Raw genomic sequence first — 21,064 nt, forward strand, 5'->3', positions numbered from 1 at the left:
GTGCGTGCACGCAAGGGTTGAAAACTGGAGTTAGGTACATTAAAACTTACTTATTAAGTGGCTTTGAGACTACTACTATTAAAGTGCTAAATGTGGGTTGTGGGAGATAGCTGTAATGTGGTTTGAATATGGAAATTTTTGGTTTGGTGACAATGGGTGGGGATTTGCCAGCTATACTAATGACCAAAGTAATAATGGCGGAACTTGAAAGGAAAATAAAAAATGAAATATGTGATATTTGAACATAGATTTAACAAGGTAGGGTGGGAATATTTGGATATCGCAGATTTGAGAGGAATCCTATATTTTTAAAATGAGTTAGTAGGCAGGGGTGGGGGACCTTACCTTACCTATACAATGGGTGTATATAGCAGCTGCAGCAGAGTGCCAGAAGGCCAAATGGTTTGTGCCGTTCTAGCCTGTGTGGGTAACTCTGAGGTGGTGGGGACCTAAAGATACGCCAATATTGTAATGTTAATGTGTGGATTTGGAAATTAAATAAACAGCCTGGCTTGCCAAGCCAGTCAAATTGAACATGGAAGGAACTATAATTTATATTTGACCAGTTAAACTTTTATAAAATTTTAATCTGAATTCATCAATTGTATGGTGCATTGGATTTTTTCCCTCTCGATTTAAGCAAGATCGGTCAAATCATTTGAGAAGCTAGTTGTATACGGTCCAAATAGATTTCAATCTCCGTACGTTTGTTCGAGCTCGAATGGTAAGCGACCGAAGTGAGAGCTCGAGACGAGTTCCGAGGATAGTACATACAAGCCTCGAGCTCCAAGCCCGATCGAGGAATCGGCTCGATATCATTATCGAGCCCATGACCAAATCAAATCGCAAGGCAAGAAGAAGATTGTCGCAGATGCACCGACCGATTGACACTCACCCCGAATGTCGAACTCGAACTCAAGGCCGAGGGCTCGATCCAATACCAAGCTCGAGCCAGTATCGAGCTCGCAAACAGGAACCGTTGCAACCGCACTAGGGCGGAGAATCTTGGCAGGAATCGAGGAAGAGATAATTCATCATGGTTTCTCCACTATATATTTTTTATTATTATAAATAAAGTAACATCCCCCTATTATAGGGGGGGAATCTTTGAAAGGAGGGGGGAGAGGGCAAGAACAGACTGCTTCTATTTATTGAAGAATAAATCTCTTAAGCTTTTTGACTCAACATACTCACTCTTCTAGTTCAATAATTTATATCTCATTTCTATAGCCAAGAATCCAAATATTTCTACTTCTACATACAATTTATGTCAGGCTATATCACATATCCTTAGAACTACTTATAAATTCAACTATATCCGATTTTCCAGGTAAACAGTTTGGCGCCCACCGTGGGGCTAAGGATAACAGTGGTTGTTTGATACAAATCCGCAATACGCACCAGTTTACAACTCCGAATCAGCAATGGCAAACCCTCGATTCATGGCTTTACCTATCGACCATGAAGCCAGCCTTCAGGATGAAACCAACAACTTGATACCCAGGGCCGGAAGGCCACTTAACGATGTCACTAAAGCTCGAGTCGAAGTACCACTAGACGTCAATTCACAAGTGGCTCTTGAGGCGAACTAACGTTCCGAACCGGAAAAAAGCATTCAGGGCGGTACTCGATCCGTAGCTTGAGACACCCATAACGTGGAGGAGATCAGAGTCAACTTACGGATGATCTTCGAGATGTTACAAGCTCAGCAAATAGCGATAGCTCAGTTGCAGAGCTAAACTCAGGTACAAAGCAAGCCGGAGCCCGATCCGCTTCAGGAAATCACCCACAGAACGGAGCCAGCCATAGTGAAGTGAAACGAGCAAGAATCGGGGACTACTCCCGAAATTACAAAATTGCTCGAGGAACTCACAAAGCGAGTCGAAGCCAACGATAAAAAAGTAGAAACATATAATTCCAGGGTCGATTAGATCCCCGGGAGCTCCACCAATGATAAAAGGGTTAGATTCGAAGAAATTCATCCAAAAGCCTGTTTCCTCGAGTGCAGCCCCAAAACTAATCCCCAAAAATTTTCGTATGTCCGAAACTCCCAAATATAATGGTACGAACAAGTCACCTCTTACACATGTGCCATCAAGGGTAACGATCTGGAAGACGACGAGATCGAATTCGTGTTATTAAAGAAATTCGGAGAGACCCTCTAGAAGGGAGCGATGATTTGGTATCATAATTTGCCACCCAAATTCCATCGATTCTTTTACCATGTTAGCAGACTCGTTTGTAAAGGCGCATGCTGGTGCCATAAAGGTTGCAACAAGGAAATTGGACCTCTTCAAAGTAAAGCAAAGCGGTAATGAAATGCTAAGGGAGTTCATGTCCCGATTTCAAATGGAACGCATGGAATTGCCACCGGTCACAGACGACTGGGCCGTCCAATATTTCACCCAAGGGTTGAATGAGTAAAGTTCAATAGCATCACGTCGGCTGAAGCAAAATTTGATCGAGTATCCAACAATGACTTGGGCAGATGTGCACAACCGATATTAGTCAAAAATCAGGGTCGAAGACGACCAGTTGGGAGCTCCTTCCGGATCCATGCACCAAAACAGGGCAGCTATAAAAAAACAAAGGGATATCGATAGAGAACGAAGGTCGAATAGAGACCGATATCAACCGTACATCACAGATCGAATGAACAATGGCTCGGCGCACAACTCCGCTCAGAACAATCGAAGGAGTGATCGAAGACAAAATTCCCGGGGGCTTATGAGCAAGAGTGGCTTCGATAAATATGGCGATCCCATAGAGGCACCCCGGCTATCGGAGTAAAATTTCAGTGTCGACACATCGGGCATTGTATCGGCGATCGGAAGAATCAAAGATACTAGGTGGCCCAGACCCATGCAAACTGACCCTTCCCAAAGAAACCCGAATTCGATGTGCAAGTATCATGGCACGCATGGCCACAGGACCGAGGATTGTAGAAAATTAAGAGAAGAGGTAGCCCGCCTATTCGATGAGGACCACCTTCGAGAGTTCCTCAGCGACCGAGCCATGAATCACTTCAGAGAAAGGGACGCCAGCAAAAAGGATAAACAAGAGGAACCTGTGCATACCATCCATATGATCATCGGTAGGGTCGATACTCCTCAGGAACCCGTGCTCAAGTACGGCAAGATACCAGCCACAGGGGAAAAACGAACTCGAGGTTATGTACCCGAGGGCACTTTATCATTTGGAATTGAAGTAGCCAAGGGCATCTCTCAACCTCACAACAACGCTCTGGTAATTTCTATCATATTAAATAAAGCCCAAGTTAAGCATATTTTAGTAGATCCAGGTAGCTCTGCGAATATCATCCGATCTTGGGTGGTGGAGTAGCTCGGTTTGCAGAATCAAGTCATGCTTGTAGCTAGGGTCTTGAACGGTTTCAATATGGCCAGTAAAACGACTAAAGGGGAGATTACTCTACCAGTGAATGTAGCCGGAACCATCCAAAATACCAAATTCCACATAATGGAAGGGGATATGAGATACAATGCAATACTCGGAAGACCTTGGATCCACAATATGAAGGCAGTGCCTTCGACCCTCCACCAAGTAATGAAATATCCTACGTCGGACGGTGTGAAAACAGTATACGGGGAGCAACATGCTACGAAGGAAATGTTTGCGGTTGATGAGGTAACACCGATGCCAACGCTATTGATCTCTGAAAGATCGAGCACTAAAGATAGACGAGAAACCAAATAGCAATCACAGCCACCAGTCTCGATCGAACCAGTGGAACAGGAAATAAAGGATAACGAGGAAGAGTTTCTGACACCTCGAGCTTTCATCATCCCCGACGACTCCAACGCTACCAAATCTACGATCGAAGAACTGGAGCAGGTCATATTAATCGAATATCTGCCCGAGAAAAGGGTATACCTGGGAACGAGATTGACCCTCGAACTCAGGGAAAAACTCATTCGATTTCTTATTGATAACATAGACTGTTTTTCTTGGTCCCATTTAGACATGGCAGGGACTCCACTGTCGATAATGACACACCAGCTGAGCTTGGACCCTAGGTTCAAACCGGTAAAGCAAAAAAGAAGACCACAGTCCGAGGTAAAACACGCATTTGTAAAGGATGAGGTAACTAAACTTCTCAAAATAGGATCAATTCGGGAGGTAAAAAATCCCGAGTGGTTAGCCAACATAGTTGTAGTCCCTAAAAAGGGGAACAAACTTAGAATGTGCATAGATTATAAAGATCTAAACAAAGCACGCCCCAAAGATTCTTTTTCACTGCCTAGCATCGATCGCATGATCGATGCCACAGCCGGCCACGAGAACCTTACTTTTCTCAACACCTACTCCGGGTACAATCAAATTCGAATGAACCCGGGGGACTAGGAAAAAACTTCATTTATCACTAAGTACGGAACCTATTGCTATAATGTAATGCCATTCGGGCTAAAAAAATGCAGGAGCTACTTACCAACGCCTAGTGAATAAAATGTTCGAAGAACAAATAGGTAAGTCAATGGAAGTTTACATTGATGACATGCTAGTTAAGTCCCTGCGAGCAGAAGACCATTTGACTAATTTGCAGGAAACGTTCAAGATCTTAAGAAAATACAACATGAAGCTCAACCCCGAGAAATGTGCTTTCAGGGTTGGATCGGGCAAGTTCCTTGGTTTCATGGTATCGAATCGGGGAATCGAGATCAACCCCACAAAATTAAGGCCATCAAAGACATCATCGTCGTGGATAGCGTGAAAGAAGTGCAAAGGCTGACCGGGCAGATAGCTGCCTTAGGCTGATTCATTTCGAGGTCATCAGATCGAAGCCACAAATTCTTCTCCCTACTCAAAATGAAGAACGATTTCGCCTGGACCCCGGAATGCCAACAGGTACTAGAAAAATTGAAGCGGTACCTATCGAGCCTGCCACTACTTCACACTCCGAGGACATATGAGAAGTTGTACTTATACTTGGCGGTATCGGAAATCACGCTAAGTGGCGTCCTAATTCAAGAAGAGCAAGGTACACAATTTCCTGTTTATTATGTAAGTCAGACCTTAGGGGAAGCAGAGGCTAGACACCCTCACTTAGAGAAATTAGCATTTGCACTAATAAGCGCCTCTAGAAAGTTAAAACCGTACTTTCAATGTCACCCCATATGCGTTTTGATCACTTACCCACTTCGCAATATTTTGCACAAGCCCGAACTATCGGGTTGATTGGCCAAATGGGCCATCGAACTCAGTGGGTATGATATCGAATATCAGCCTCATACGGCCATTAAGTCCCAAATTTTAGCGGACTTCATTGCCGATTTCACACCAACCCTCGTACCCGAAGTTGAAAATGAATTCTTGTTAAAATCGGGTACGTCGTCGGGGGTTTGGACCCTCTACACAGATGGTGATTCAAATGTGAAGGGGTCCGGGCTTAGCATTGTCCTAAAACCTCCCACAGGTGGCATTATTAGACAACCCATCAAAAATACTAGATTAACTAACAATGAGGCCGAGTACGAGGCCATGATTGCAGGTCTCGAGCTAGCTAAAAGCCTAGGAGCAGAAATCATTGAAGCCAAATGTGACTCTTTACTAGTGGTGAACCAAGTAAACAAAACTTTCGAGGTTCGAGAAGATAGGATGCAAAGGTATTTGGACAAATTACAAGTAACTCTACACCGTTTCAAAGAATGGACCCTACAGCATGTGCCTCGAGAACAAAACTGTGAGGCCGACACACTCGCAAATTTGGGGTCGTCGGTCGAGGAAGATAAGATCGACTCGGGGACTGTCGTTCAACTCTCGAAATCTGTAATTGAGGATGGACATGTAGAAATATATTCCACGAGCTTAACCTGGGATTGGAGAAATAATTATATTGAATATTTAAATAACAGAAAACTTCCATCGAACCCTAACGAATCGAGGGTTCTACGAACCAAGGTTGCTTGATTCACACTGGTTGAAGATGGAACATTATACAGAAGGACGTTTGACGGACCACTGGCGGTATATTTGGGACCAGGAGACACCGATTATGTTTTACGAGAGGTTCATGAAGGCATTTGTGGAAACCACTCCGGCGCCGAACCGTTAATTCACAAAATCATCAGAGCAGGGTACTACTGGGATAGCATGGAGAAGGACACTAAGGAGTTCGTTCGAAAATGTGATAAATGTCAAAGGTTTGCACCGATGATCCACCAACCCAGAGAGCAGCTTCATTCGTTCATTTCTCCATGGCCATTCATGAAATGGGGAATGGCTATCGTCGGCCCCCTACCATTGGCCCCAGGTAAAGCTAAATTTATTCTGTTTATGACTGACTATTTCTCTAAATGGGTTGAAGCACAGGAGTTCAAAAAAGGTGAGAGAAAAAGAGGTTATAGATTTTATCTAGGACCACATCGTGTGTCGATTTGGGATACCAACAGAAATAACATGCTACAACGGTAGACAGTTTATCGGCGGTAGAGTGACGAAATTCCTCGAAGACCATAAAATAAAAAGAATACTGTCTACACCATATCATCCTAGCGGGAATGGACAGGCCGAATCGACGAACAAGATTATCATCCAAAACATAAAGAAAAGATTGAACGAAGCTAAAGGAAAGTGGAGAGGAAATTTTGCCCGAAGTGCTTTGGGCATATCGGACAATATCTAAATCCAGTACAGGAGCAACCCCATTTTCCCTAGTGTATGGATCCGAAGCTCTAATTCCGATCGAAGTCGGGGAACCAAGCGTAAGATTCGGATATACATCGGAAGAATCGAACTGCGAGGCAATGAATACAAGCCTCAAATTATTAGATGAAAAATGAGAGGCGGCACTGGTTCGAATGGCTGCACAAAAACAACGAATCGAAAGGTACTACGATAGAAGAACTAACCTCCGCCATTTCAAGGCCGGGGACTTAGTCCTAAGAAAGGTCACCGTTAACACTCGAGATCCTAATGAAGGGAAGCTCGGCCCAAATTGGGAAGGACCCTATCAAGTCCTCGATATAGTCGGGAAAGGGTCTTATAAACTTGCAGCAATGGATGGAAAACCGTTACCAAAAAATTGGAACACATCACTTCTCAAACGATATTACTGTTAAGGTATGATTTTCTCCTCTATCATCTACATACTTACATTCGACACTAACTTATTGCAGGAATTCGATGAAAAACATCAAGACCTCTGGTTTTAAAGAACGTGTTGTACTCTTTTTCCCTCAAGTTCGGCTTTTATCCCAAATGAGTTTTTCCGAAAAGATTTTTAATGAGACAACAACTATGTGCTACCCAGGGACAAATCAACAGTATCCGAAGCTCCTTCATAATCAACCTCGGATACTAGGGGGCTACCAAGCGAATAAATCAAGTTCGGAACAAGAAAGTTGCACCATATCAAATTCATGACAAACAGGGTCTCGATAGAGAAAGGTGTAAGGGCCAAATGGTCAAAACGAACCATGCCCACGTAGTTTCGCTCAAGATACAAACACATGTGTAATGACTTATAAAGGAGAACTGCTTTTTCAGATATCTCATACTTTGAAAAGATTTTCCTGCTTCATGATTCAAACAGGCTTAAAGGCCAACCACCATCAAAGGGATTTTTGATAGTGATCATCAAAAGCCTACGGGCTAAGATATTCTGAGTTCGAGTTCGAAACAATCACTCACTCAAATTACTCCCTAAAGGCTATCTAAGTTTGAGTTCGAAACAATCACTCATTCGGTCATAAAAAGCCTACGGGCTAAAATATTCTGAGTTCGAGTTCGAAACAATCAGTCACTCAAATTAAAGCCGAAAGGCTATCTGAGTTCGAGTTCGAAACAATCACTCACTCGGTCATAAAAAGCCTACTGGCTAACATATTCTGAGTTCGAGTTCGAAACAATCACTCACTCAAATTAAAGCCTAAAGGCTATCTGAGTTCGAGTTCGAAACAATCACTAACTCAAAAAGCCTACGGGCTAAGATATTCTGAGTTCGAGTTCAAAACAATCACTCACTCAAATTAAAGCCTAAAGGCTATCTGAGTTCGAGTTTGAAACAATCACTCACTCAAAAATCCTACGGGCTAAGATATTCTGAGTTCGAGTTCGAAACAATCACTTACTCAAATTAAAGCCTAAAGGCTATCTGAGTTCGAGTTCGAAACAATCACTCACTCGATCATAAAAGGCCTACGGACTAAGATATTCTGAGTTCGAGTTCGAAACAATCACTCGCTCAATTATTAAAAGCCTAAGGGCTATCTTACTTCGAGTCCGAGCAATCACTCACTCGATCGTAAAAGTCTACGGGCTAATATACTTTGAGTTCGAGTTCGAAACAATCACTCACTCACTTATCAAAGCCTAAAGGCTATCTTGCTTCGAGTTCAAACGTTCACTCGACTACTAAACTTGTGGGCTACTTTTATTTTTCGAGTTCGGGCAAGCACCCACTCGACCACTAAGCCTGTGGGCTACTTTTATTTCGAGCTAGAGCGAACACTCACTCAGCCATAAAGGCTACGAAGGCTGAATTCGATGAAATCACCTAAATCCTCATAAAAACATCCGCAAGGCATGAATGAAATCTTCATGAAGCAAGACAGTAAAAGAAAAAGATAAATTGTATAGATATACAAGGGTGGTTTACATAAATGAATGCAACATAGAAGAAGCTAAGGGCTAAGCTTCTAGGTTATCATCGAGAGCGGTCTCTTCTCCACCGGGCTCCCCCCGTCTTCGGACTCGCTCTTGCTACCTTCATCATCATCAGCATCATTGCCATCAAAAGCCAAGGCTTCAGTTTCAGCTTCGAGCTCTTTAGCCCTTTTTATCTCTTCGGCAAGGTCGAAACCTCGAGCATGTATCTCCTCGAGGGTCTCCCTCCGAGACCGACACTTAGCAAGTTCGGCAATCGATGTGCTCAACTGTCAGCCGTATCCGCTGCCTCTCTTGCCTCCATTTGAGCAGCCTCGGCATCAGCCCGATACACGGCAATGGACTTGTCCGCCATGACTTTCGACGACTCAACCTCCGCCTTGGCCTCAACAAGACGTGTTTCAAGCTCTTCGATCCTTTTGGCCTGAGCCGAACCCTTTTGCTTGACGCTTCGAAGCTGAACTTCGGCCGATAATAATTTGGCCAAGATGGTTTCTTTTTCTACAGCCAGGCAGTCGATAGTCTCCTTCCACCGGTTACATTCGACCTTGATTTGATCGACTTCTTCCCGAAGCAACCCGATCTTTTCAACCTTTTGTTGCAGCTGATACAACGAAGGGATAGCTTCCACAGTTGGTAACAGAACGAGGCTCGCCTGATTATCTAGTTCGGCCTCTTCTTCACGAGCCTTAGTCAAATCTGCTTAGAGGTCCTTTATAGCCTCGTCCTTTTGGCTGCAAAGAAGCCGCATGCATCTCTCTCCCCCGAGACCTTCTGAAGCTCGGCCTCACACTGGTTGAGGTCGACTCGAAACTTGCTAATGGCCTGCATAGTAGGGAAAAAACACAAGTCAAGTTTAGAAACGTCATTACCCGAGAAATGAAACGTTGGGCCTCTTTTAGGATAAGAGAAACGTCACTGATGTCGGAGGCATCATTTACTCCAGTAAAGTAATCCCGAAAAGGGTCCCCTACACTAGAGCCTCCGCCCATATCGGGGGGTCTTCAATTCTCGAGCTTCCTTTAACACCTCCTTAGAAAAGGTCGGAAGAGAAGGCAAATGACCCACTGTCATAGGCCCAAGTGAATCGCTCGGGACGCTCTGATCGAGACTCGGGGTACCGAAACCGACCCCGATCGGTATAGACGTCATCGGCTCAAAAGGTCTGGCGACCTCGATAGCTTTCGCAGATCGGATCACCAAAACTGACGTATCATTTTCATCATCTTCTTCTTCTCTCAGTCGTTGGACCGAGTCCATCGAAAGAGCGATTGCCTTCCTCCTCACCTTTCGAGTTTTGGGCTTGGGGTCCTCTGGCCGAGAGACGGCTTTTCGCTTCTTATCTTTCCCTGGTTCCGGGACCGGGGACTTGGTTCTTCCTTCACCACTCGAAGGCCTCAAAGCGGCATCCTTAGTTACACCTACATGAAAGAAAACCGGTAACGAATGGAGCATAAAAAATATTTCGAAGAACACGAGAAGTGACCCTTACCATGATTCTTGGCCTCCCATCTACCTTTTGCCAAATCACGCCAAGTGCGTTCGGCATAAGAAGAAGTCGAGGATAGAATCAGAGAAAGATACGAAAAGCAATGCCTTATAAAAACCACTTACGGTCGAAATTCCATTCCTCGAAGAACGATATTTTCTCTTCCAGAATGAGATCACGGGTCCTCACCTGAATATAATGACCCATCCAACCCCGATCCCTGTCTTCGTCGATACTCGACATCAAAGCTTTCGATGCCCGACGATGAAGCCTGATTAGTCCTCGAAAGATTTGAGGCCGATACAATCGTATGAGGTGGTTTAGGGTAAAATCTACCCCTCCGACTTTATCGGAGAAGAAGCGAAGTAAGGTTACTATACGCCATAGAGAATGATGAATTTGACCGAGGGTGACCTGATATATTTTGCAAAAATCAATGATCACTGGGTCGACGGGACCCAACGTGAAGGGTAAGTATAAACACTTAAAAACCCCTCCACGTGAGTGATGACGCTCTCTTCGGGAGAGGAAATTTGCAACACAACCTCGGAACCCCAATTGCAGTCTTTCCTCACAACATCGAGATGGCCCTCTGTTATCAAGCACATGTACATCGACACATGCTCACATCGACCCGGAACAGACAAAGGATTTTCAACCTTAAAATCGATCTTTAGAGTACACGGGCCAGGAACGTACTCATGGGGAGGCGGTTCCACCGGCGCCTTGTCGCCGGACGGCCGTGAAGAGGAAGCTTTCTCCTTCTGAGGTACGATTTTTGAAGTTTTTGCCATTGATGTAAGAGAAAGAAAGCGTAGGAAGATGAAAGGTTGATGGTGCCAAACGCTGATGAAGGTGGCTCTACAGGCGGCGAAACAGAGGCAGAAAGAGTAAGAAACTTTGGGAGATTGAAGATGTAAAAGTGGTAAATGATAAATGGAAGGGCTATTTATAGGCTTATACCGTGGCGGTTCAGTATCAGCGATGGCCGACCACCGTCTGACGTGCATTAAATACCTTGAAAGACTAAATCGACGGGACATCTATCACATACTTCATGATCGAGCCGAGTGAAAACGTCAGCTTATAATCCGATCGAGCCGTCGGAAATCATATCGCTTCTCACCACATTCTTCGTGAGAAACGAGGGGACTATCTATATAAGGTCGAAATAGATTTCGGCCTCCGTACGTTTGTTCGAGCTCGAATGGTAAGCGATCGAAGTGAGAGCTCGAGACGAGTTCCGAGGATAGTACATACAAGCCTCGAGCTCCAAGACCGATCGAGGAATCGGCTCGATATCATTATTGAGCCCATGACCAAATCGAACCGCAAGGCAAGAAGAAAGTTGTCGGAGATGCATCGATCAATTGACACTTACCCTGAATGTCGAACTCGAACTCAAGGCCGAGGGCTCGATCCAATACCGAGCTCGAGCCAGTATCGAGCTCGCAAACAGGAGCCGTTGCAACCACACTAGAGGAGAGAATCTTGGCAGGAATCAAGGAAGAGACAATTTATCATGGTTTCTCCACTATATATTTTTTATTATTATAAATAAAGTAACATCCTCTACTATAAAGGGGGGAATCCTTGTAAGCAGGGGGGAGAGGGCACTAACAGACTGCTTCTATTTATTGAAGAATAAATCTCTTAAACTTTTTGACTCAACACACTCACTCTTCTAGTTCAATAATTTATATCTCATTTCTATAGCCAAGAATCCAAACATTTCCACTTCTACGTACGATTTATGTCGGGTTATATCACATATCCTTAGAACTACTTTTAAATTCAACTATATTCGATTTTTCGGATAAACACTAGTAAATTCTAAACATTATTTGCGGTCCTGTCAAAGGTTAATTAAAATTTAACAGAGCAAATTAAACCACTCCTCATAAAACATTTTCGAATAGTAGCACTTTCAATGTACTTTTAACACCAGTAAAGCAGATTTGGATCTGGTCTGATTAAAACTGGTCAATATTCTTTCAAAGGGGGGACTAGAATACTAGATGAAGTAGTAACATTTATTGTGCTGAGTGTATTTGGTGGTGTAATATGGTCAGGATGAGTCATTACTAACAAGATCAGAGAACCTAGTGTCGTTTTTTGTGTTGCTTCGTAACCAAGCACTCTTTTCCTGCAGCGAGATGCTAATACCTTGTTTAACCTTGTTTTTTTTTCTTTTTTTTTTTTTTGTAAAAATTGCATGGGTACCCTGTTTGGTCGTCCATTTTTAACTTATACCCGTTTTATTTTTTCGTTTGTATCCGTACCCTTTTTTTGTTAAAAGCGTTTTAAAAAAGATGATTTTGCCCTTCTTTAATAAAAGACTATTGACAAACTGCAGGATTAAAATTTAAGCATTTTTAGCCTGAAATTTTAGCAAATAAACTAAAAAATTTCAGCTTGTTTAGACTGAAGTTTCGGATAAAACACAGGACAAAATTGTAGACTGCGTTACAAAATTTCAGCATATTTTGGTGTGAAATTTTAGCAAATAAACTAACTAATTTCAGCATGCATTAGCAAAAACTCTTTAGAAAATTACATACTGCAAGACAAAAATTTAAGCATGTTTAGTCTGAAATATTAGCAAATGAACTAAATAATTTCAGCATGTTTTGTCTGAAATTTTAGCAAATGAACTAAATAACTTCAGCATGTTTTGTTTGAAATTTTAGCAAATGAACTAAATAACTTCAGCATGCATTAGCAAAAACTCATTAAAAAATTACATACTATAAGACAAAAACTTAAGCATGTTTAGTCTAAAATTTTAGCAAATGAACTAAAAAACTTAATCATGTTTAGTCTGATATTTTAGCAAATGAATTAAATAACTTAAGCATGTTTAGTATGAAGTTTTAGCAAATGAACTAAATAACTTAAGCATGTTTAGTCTGAAATTTTAGCAAATGAACTAAATAACCTAAGCATGTTTAGTCTGAAATTTTAGCAAATGAACTAAATAATTTTAGCATGTTTAGTCCGAAATTTTAGCAAATGAACTAAATAACTTCAACATGTTTAGTCTGAAATTTTAGCAAATGAACTAAATAACTTCAGCATGTTTAGACTGAAGTTTCGGATAAAATTCATGACAAAACTGTAAACTGCAGGATAAATAATTTCAGCATGCATTAACATGAAGTTTTAGTTTCAACATGAAACAACTTCATGATATATTAGCATGAAGTTTTAGCTTCAACATGAAACAACTTCATGCTACATTAGCATGAAATTTTAGCTTCAAGGTGAAACAACTTCATGCAAGTGTGATTCTAAAGATGAATCTGGACAAGTTTCTGATTTTTTTATAAAGTTGATGAGAGGAGAGAAGGAGATCATTGTATATCTTTTGTCAGGGGTGTAATTGTCATATTATTACGGATTTTTTGTGAGATGGCTACCAAATCAATAATTTTAAAAAATAGGGTACATGTTAAAAGGTGACACAAATATAGGGTACGACTGCAAATCCTCCTCCTTTTTTGAAGAAATTATATATATACTCTCCTAGTTTCAAATTAGATGAGGTACTTTCCATTTTAGTATGTTCAAAAATAAATGACACATTTTTAAATTTGGAAATAATTCAACTTTATACTCTTCATTGAAAAGATTTTATAACCACACAAATGTCATGGCCCCACACACTTTTACCCCTTAAGCTTTTAAGACCACAAGTTTTAAAAGTCTTCTTATTTTTCTTAAACTTTGTGTCAAGTCAAACAACCTCGTCTAAATTGAAACGGAGGGAATATTGTTTTTTGCCAGACTTTTAGAAGAAAAATAGTGCTTTTGAATCGAAGTAGAAGTAATTTTTAAGAAGCAGAAAATAGCATCACTTTTTAAAAGTTTGACCAAACATTAATTCCGATTCAAAAATATTTTTCAAAGATTAATCAAACACAAATTATTTCTCGCCAATTTATTTTTAAAAAAAATAAGCTGATTTTTAAACCTCGGCCAAACATCTCTACGCAGAAGTCACGTTCTTGAATTAGTTTTTCTATTTGTGCCCACTAGTAACATTTGCTCCTACGATACACAATCTTAAACAAGGGTATTGTGGCTCTAAACAGCAGGCAGTAGACAGAGTAACGTGAAAGTCTCTTTCACCCTCTCACCACTAATCACAATCCTCAATTTATGGATGCACTTTGCCTTTATCTTGTTCCATTTCCTACTTTTGGGATCATGCTACAATTGGTAAAGAAAATGGTATCACAACTTCATCCATAATTTAAACTTATTATGAAAGTGACCTCAAATTAATAGTACTTCACAACTTCTTTACCCTCTAGCACATACTTATTAGTATAAAAAAACAGCACTAACGGGTGTAAATTGATACCCTCTAGCACATACTAGTAAGGAATGTACCGACGTTATTTAAAAAAAAAAAAAGAAAAGAAAAGCTCTTCGTCTCAATACCTCTGTATTAAATTAGTACTATTAACTACCAAACCAATATTTCATGATTTTTTCACATGGATTATAATTATATCACATGGATTATTAGTCATCTAAAACTGTCCAGTTTAATTTGTTCCCAATTATCTGGGGAGTAATTAGAGATGTATTGTATAAACTCAAACTTTTAAGCTTACTTTCTTTTCTCCTTTTTTATCATAAATGAAATGCCAAAAATTTACTTCATCCGTTGACTTTTAGTTATCAAATATTCTAAAAATAATTTTTTTTTTTTCACTTATCACTTTTCGCATATCAAGAAGAAAAAAAATTATTTTTTCTATTTTGCTCTTATCATTAATTACTCATTCCAAATCATTTTTCAAATTCATTAAGACTATACACCAATTAATATGAGTATCGTGATAAATTATACACTTTATTTATTGTTTCTTAAGAGGCGTGCAAAGTTCAAAGTGGACAACTAAAAGTGAACGGACGGAGTACTAAATAAAGACTTAATGTTTGACCGAAATAATTTGGATATCATAGTATTGGTTTCCCACAACCTCCCCCCCCCCCCCACCCCCACCCCCTCTCCCGTACCATGTACATCTGTGGTATATAAATCATTCTATTTGAAGACATAAGACTTCATAACTTACATATTTAATGATGTCAATGAGATCGTTACCCAGACCAGCTAGGCATTATAAAGACGTATGTCTATTCAAGTTCTGTAAATTGAATGTAGTGGAATAAAAACTAGTTTTCTAAGACACATATATAAACTGTGAGCTTTTGCATTTTGACAGTTCATTGTTTTCCTTTCCTTTTCTTCTCTTTTTCAAATTGTTTTTCTAATTGGTGAAGTAGTTCTTCGTTTAAGAATATATACAGTGCCTAATGTTGCATTGTGTTAATTAATTTCAGGTGATTAAGCTGTCCAAGGAAGGGGAAGAGGAATAGAAATAAAGTTTTAATGTTTTATTCCAGATCATGTATTAGTATATGATTTGCTATTAATTATCCTTTATGTTGAAAGTCTCTCGATTATGCAAATTTAAGTGGCAAATTTAAGATGTTATGTAGATGTTTGTGATGTCTTTATATAATGCAACTATTGGCGAAAAACAAAAACAAAACAGAGAGATTTTCTTTTTTAAAAATCTGAGAGGGTGGGGCGGGTTTAATGTGAGTATTAAATTAGGAGTCCCAGATTATGTTCACAAATCATAGACTATATTTGTTAAGTTATTTTTTCTAAAACCAAATACTTCCTCTGGTTCACTTTAAGTGATTTGTTGATATTTTTTTTTGTGGTCCATAATATTTGACTTTTTAAAATATCAAAAAGGAATTAAGTTCTTCTTTCCAAAGTTGACTTGGAGTAAAGAGCCTAAAAGTAGTTTATTATATTTCTCATGAACAAATTAAAGTTAATATGATCAATTTCATTGTTAATTAATGCTAAAAGATAATTTTTTTAATATGTTTAAAAAAATCAAAAAATCACTTAAAATGTATCGTTAGAGGTAATAACTAAGTGAGATAATGCCAAGTCTAATATATAAGATAATGCCAATGGGATACTTTTAATCAGCTTTGAGATTGGCTCTTGATAACAAAAGTTTTCTTGTTTCAACTTTCATTTTTAGCATCCTTTTGAAGATAATGTAACCCTCAATATTATCCACTTTAAAAAAATAATTCAATGCTTAAAAAGTCATACTTATAAATTTTTAACTAGTGAATATAATTATTTTTGACCACCAAGCTAAATGTGTAACTTGCCCAATTAAAAGTGGTACAAGAGAATAGAGATTATGGGCCAAAATGAGTTCACTTGTGTCAATGGGCATGTATTACTATTTATTTAGTGGTTGAAAAATGAAAACAGAAAAAGTAAGTGTGTGTGTGTGTGTGAGAGAGAGAGAGAGAGAGAGAGAGCGAGAAAGTGAGAGATGAAGCTGTTAGGATGGTGGTTGATGCTAGTGGGCACACTTCGGCTTGCATCGGTATGGTTTGGTTTCTTCGACATTTGGGCTCTTCGTCTCGCTGTTTTCTCCAAAACCACAAGTAAGTTTTACACACACTTTTTACTTAGATCACGCTTCGTGCTCTACATTTCGTCGTTGGATAACGAACATTGCACGCACATTTTGGCTTTTGTTTAATTCTCGCGATCTGATTTGAATCTGTAATAGGAAGCAATCTAATATATGCCAGTACACATCAAATCCCCTCACTTTCGCCTTCTGTTCTGTGATTTGTCATACAAAAAGTGTCCTTTTTGGTGATTTTATTCCTTCGCCTAGGATGATTACATATAGGAACTTATGGCAGCTATGTCTAATTAAAATCAATTAGGGATCAGATTAAGACAGATCAGGATTTTAAGCAATTATTACTTTCTGGTTGTAGTCTTGTAGATGCAAGTTTAGTATGAATAAAATTCGAACCCGAGCTACAATACTCAGTGTAAGCTCATGTACACTGTCAAAACACACACAATCTGTCCAGTTATCTATATATAATTCAAAGCAAAGGTGGCGGGTTTGGACACATGCGCTGTTGAGTGTTAAAACTTTGGATCTGTCCCTAGACCAGACGCGTTTCATTTTGAATGGGAAAAGGAATAAGGGACGATGTACTGTTGAATCAATTTGCTACTCCACGGTTGAAAAATGGTGATAAGAATGATTAAACGGATTAATACATTATGTCATTTGGGCTTAAGACTTGGCTTTTGACTTCATGTCTTTGGCATGAATCTATAGGCAATAGATTTGATTGGATTTATGGGTCTGAAAATCTGTGGATCCAATGCACATTTGTTGCTTACCAAGTACTCCTAAACAAGCTTAAATTTTCATTTCTCAATCTTTACGTACAAGGATTACTATGTCCACATTTCACATTCTCTTGATTTAAGACACTAATGAATTATCCTATTCGGATATTCTATGCAAGTGTAACCAGATATTTGCTTTAGTGTTCTCGGTTTAGTGACTTATCTGAAATATACATATGACTGATCAAAATCAAAATGTGGACAATAGTAAAGGGAACGATTTCAAGAATCAGATTGAGCTCTTCTCCTTGCTAAGGATGGAATATTTGTGCATTTTAGGTAGTATTACATTGTGATTTATAATACCTCCTTATAACTGGTTACTAGATCAATCTATTCAACATGTAGATGCAACAATTATAAACTAATGAAAATTTAACCTATTTACGGATATCCTATAGCAAACAAAAAGGCGTTTTTCCTACGCATAAACAAAGTCAGTTGAATCAGGAAAAACAATCATACCTACAGATCTACACTCAGTAATTCATGATGTGAGAATGTGATATCAACATGTGCTCAGATTTTTCAATCCACCATTTGAATGAAGTATGAGGACGATAAGGTTTTCCCAAAAGAAGCTAATTATTTCTACTTGAGCACAAACATTACGTAGAACTGGGAAAGAATCAATTTTCTTTTTGATAAGGAATGGGACAAGAATCATTCTGAAACCTTATTTGGATATATAGAAGCATAATTTGTTTAAGAGAAGTTGATTGTCAGAAGCTTCTGTAGCTTGGACTTAGCTCTTAAAGTTTGGAACATATAAAAATGTAATTATTCTCTTGCAGTATTTGTAGCACTTCTTTCATGTGTCTCTTAATATTAGCTTGTAATTCTGCATGTCTTTTAAAAAGGTAAAGCTGCTCCCCTTTATAAGATTTTTGTAATGTCACAAATGGGTGTCATTATCGGTACCTCCAAGCTCTCCACATAGTCCTATCCTTTCATAAGAGAAGTCTTTATCCAACAATTGCAGCTCAAAAGACTTCTTAAAATGTTCTCGTTATGTCTGTTCAAGTTACATATCTTCATGTCATCCCATTTGGGTTATTTTGTGTTATTTTGCAACTCAGCTGGAGTCGAGTATATCCGAGAATTTATTCGTCTTGATAGGTTGGAATAGTGTTATTGTCACTACTTGCTTGGCCCCAATGCACCTATAAATACTATGTATTGTCAAGTAACTGTGACAATATGATGTTTCTTGTCTGGCTTGAATTTATTGGGAATGATGTAGGATGGTAGAAGGGAGCCTTGGAGCAACGGTAAAGTTGTCTCCATTTGACCTATAGGTCGCGGGTCTCATAGGTCGCGGGTTCGAGCCATGAAAGCAGTCATTAATGCTTGCATTAGATTAGGCTGTCTACATCATTACCCCTTGTGATGCGGCGAATGCAGGATGCTTTGTGCACCGGCTGCCCTTAGCTTATGTGGGACGGCAATGTGGGAATTTGGTGGCTACAACTTGTGAATGTATGGAGTAGCTTTTGTCATGAAAATAGAACCTTACTGGTAGTGCATTCACCAATCAAAAGAAGTTACTGGTACTGCAGTGTGCAGTCAGTAGTAACACATTTGATTCGTTACATTTGGTGCTCAACTTCTTGAGTAACTCTTAAGAACATTGACTTTTTAAGCTCAAATCTGTGCATGTACCTTCAATTTGACAAATGATAAATACTTTGTATTGCTCAGGATCGGGAGGTTTTACTTGTGATTGCATTGGAATAACCATGCATTACATTGCTCTTTTCATTTTCTTGTATTCCAAAGTCCTGTTAACTAATGTGTCAACTCACTTCTTTTCAAGGTCTTGTCCTAAATTTGATATGTTTTTAATGAAAACTGTCCTTTTCGATTATCATGTGCAGTGTCAGAAGTACATGGGAGGACATTTGGAGTGTGGACTCTTCTAACCTGCACTCTTTGCTATCTTTGTGCATTTAACCTTCATGACAGGCCTTTGTATTTGGCAACCTTGTTATCATTTGTCTATGCCTTCGGTCATTTCCTGACTGAGTTCTTGATCTATCAGACAATGGAAATAAAAAATCTGATTACTGTTGGTATATTTGCAGGTATTGTTCCTCCCAGAGTTCTTTTTTATGACCGCTGCTAGATCTTGTAATGTTTTTCTGTGTTTCCCCTCCATCGCTGGCTTTGATGTGCTAATAAAACAGTGATAGTGAAAATTGGATTTACTTAACTAGTGCTTTCAAAATGCAAGAACTGCTTTCAAATGATATAACCTGTGATTCATCCTTAATTCACCAAGTACCATGTGATTCGGAGTTTCTGTTTAGCATCTATTAACATGGACCTGGGTTCATTTAGTTGTGCCATGTCACTACTTCCCCAACTTAATCATTTGAAGACCTGCTTGTGCTCCTAAATTTTCTGAAAAATCTTTGTCAAACTTTTACCGTGTTTCTTTCTTGTGAACTTTTTAATTGCCCTAATTGAACTACTGGAACTTGCTCTTCTTATGAATTAAAGCCTATCTTTTGGATGGAGTACTGGTTGTTTAAGCCCAATTTACTACCTAAATATGTTAGTTACTTTTTAAAAAAAAGAGATGATGAAGCAAATATTTATGATTATTCTAATGAAGGGTTGAATTAGTTGTCAACTTCTGAACTTCTTTACCTATGTTTGTGGTTTAACTATAATAAGGAAGTTATAATAATCTGGAGGTAACTCAAAAGAACAGCTGCATTAGTGGCATTATCTTTCTGCATCAGCACATTCTTTCATTTCTTTGCAATTGCTTGATCTCACTCCAAGTCATACACCACTTTTGACTGTCTTATGGAGTTCCATTTTCTCTCAGGCACATCTATAGTGTGGATGTCGTTGCAGTGGAATGCACACCAACAGATTAAAACTAAGAGTCCATAAAAGTGAATCAATAACAGTGGATTGAAGCAGATTTTTCGGACGTTATCCCTTTTGGCCTATGCCTTTGCTGCTGCGATTTAAGTCTCAGAGTTTTAGTTGGGTGAGCTCTGGAAGAATCTCTCATTGAACTTCTTGGCCGCAATTTTCTCAATGTAATGTCTCAATGGGAAGGATTTTGTGTGTCCCAGACTTGGTCGACGGATTTTTTTCGAATATTTTCTAAAACATGGAAAGCCAAAAACTAATCATGGTCAATCCATGTTTCTGTATAACTTATCATTTTGGTTGATTATCAACTTTATCTCGTAGTATAACTGGCAATAGTTTATGCTTTTCACCAATGAGATCTTTTACCGAATGATTCATATTTAGAGTGTCAGAAAACTTGTTTATGCATTGAAATACGCAGAAAGTAAAAGCAATTGTCTGTCTATTTTGATAATATATGCTGTTTGAATGCTTGAATCTGGTCAAAACATCATACTGTTACAACTGCGCAAAGCTTTTCGAGCGCAGAAAGCAAAAACACGACAAATATTTGTAGAAAACCATTGATAGAATAATAGACTTGCAAATATGCACCTCTACAGGTCATAATAACACCAGTAAGATACTATTAATTAGGATTCGTCCAAAATTAATCCATCCACCTAAATACAATTACAATTACATATAAGCAATCCTCGCATTCTCCATGTTTCAGGTTGAAATCCTTAAAAATACTCTACTAAAAACATTTTTCTCTAATCTGATAGTATCTTATACTACTG

General features: G+C 39.3%; 1 protein-coding gene across 1 annotated transcript; it reads left to right on the forward strand.

The window, feature by feature from the left end:
• The first annotated feature begins 16,374 nt into the window (after positions 1-16,374).
• LOC104088476 (ergosterol biosynthetic protein 28) lies at positions 16,375-20,635 on the forward strand. Its single transcript, XM_009593149.4, has 3 exons — positions 16,375-16,615; positions 19,268-19,474; positions 20,227-20,635. The coding sequence occupies exons 1-3, from the start codon at positions 16,501-16,503 to the stop codon at positions 20,292-20,294; spliced, it is 390 nt and encodes a 129-aa protein (XP_009591444.1). The 5' UTR covers positions 16,375-16,500; the 3' UTR covers positions 20,295-20,635.
• The last annotated feature ends 429 nt before the right edge of the window (positions 20,636-21,064 follow it).

This window comes from Nicotiana tomentosiformis, chromosome 4, assembly GCF_000390325.3.
Source record: "Nicotiana tomentosiformis chromosome 4, ASM39032v3, whole genome shotgun sequence".
Classification (NCBI taxonomy): domain Eukaryota; kingdom Viridiplantae; phylum Streptophyta; class Magnoliopsida; order Solanales; family Solanaceae; genus Nicotiana; species Nicotiana tomentosiformis.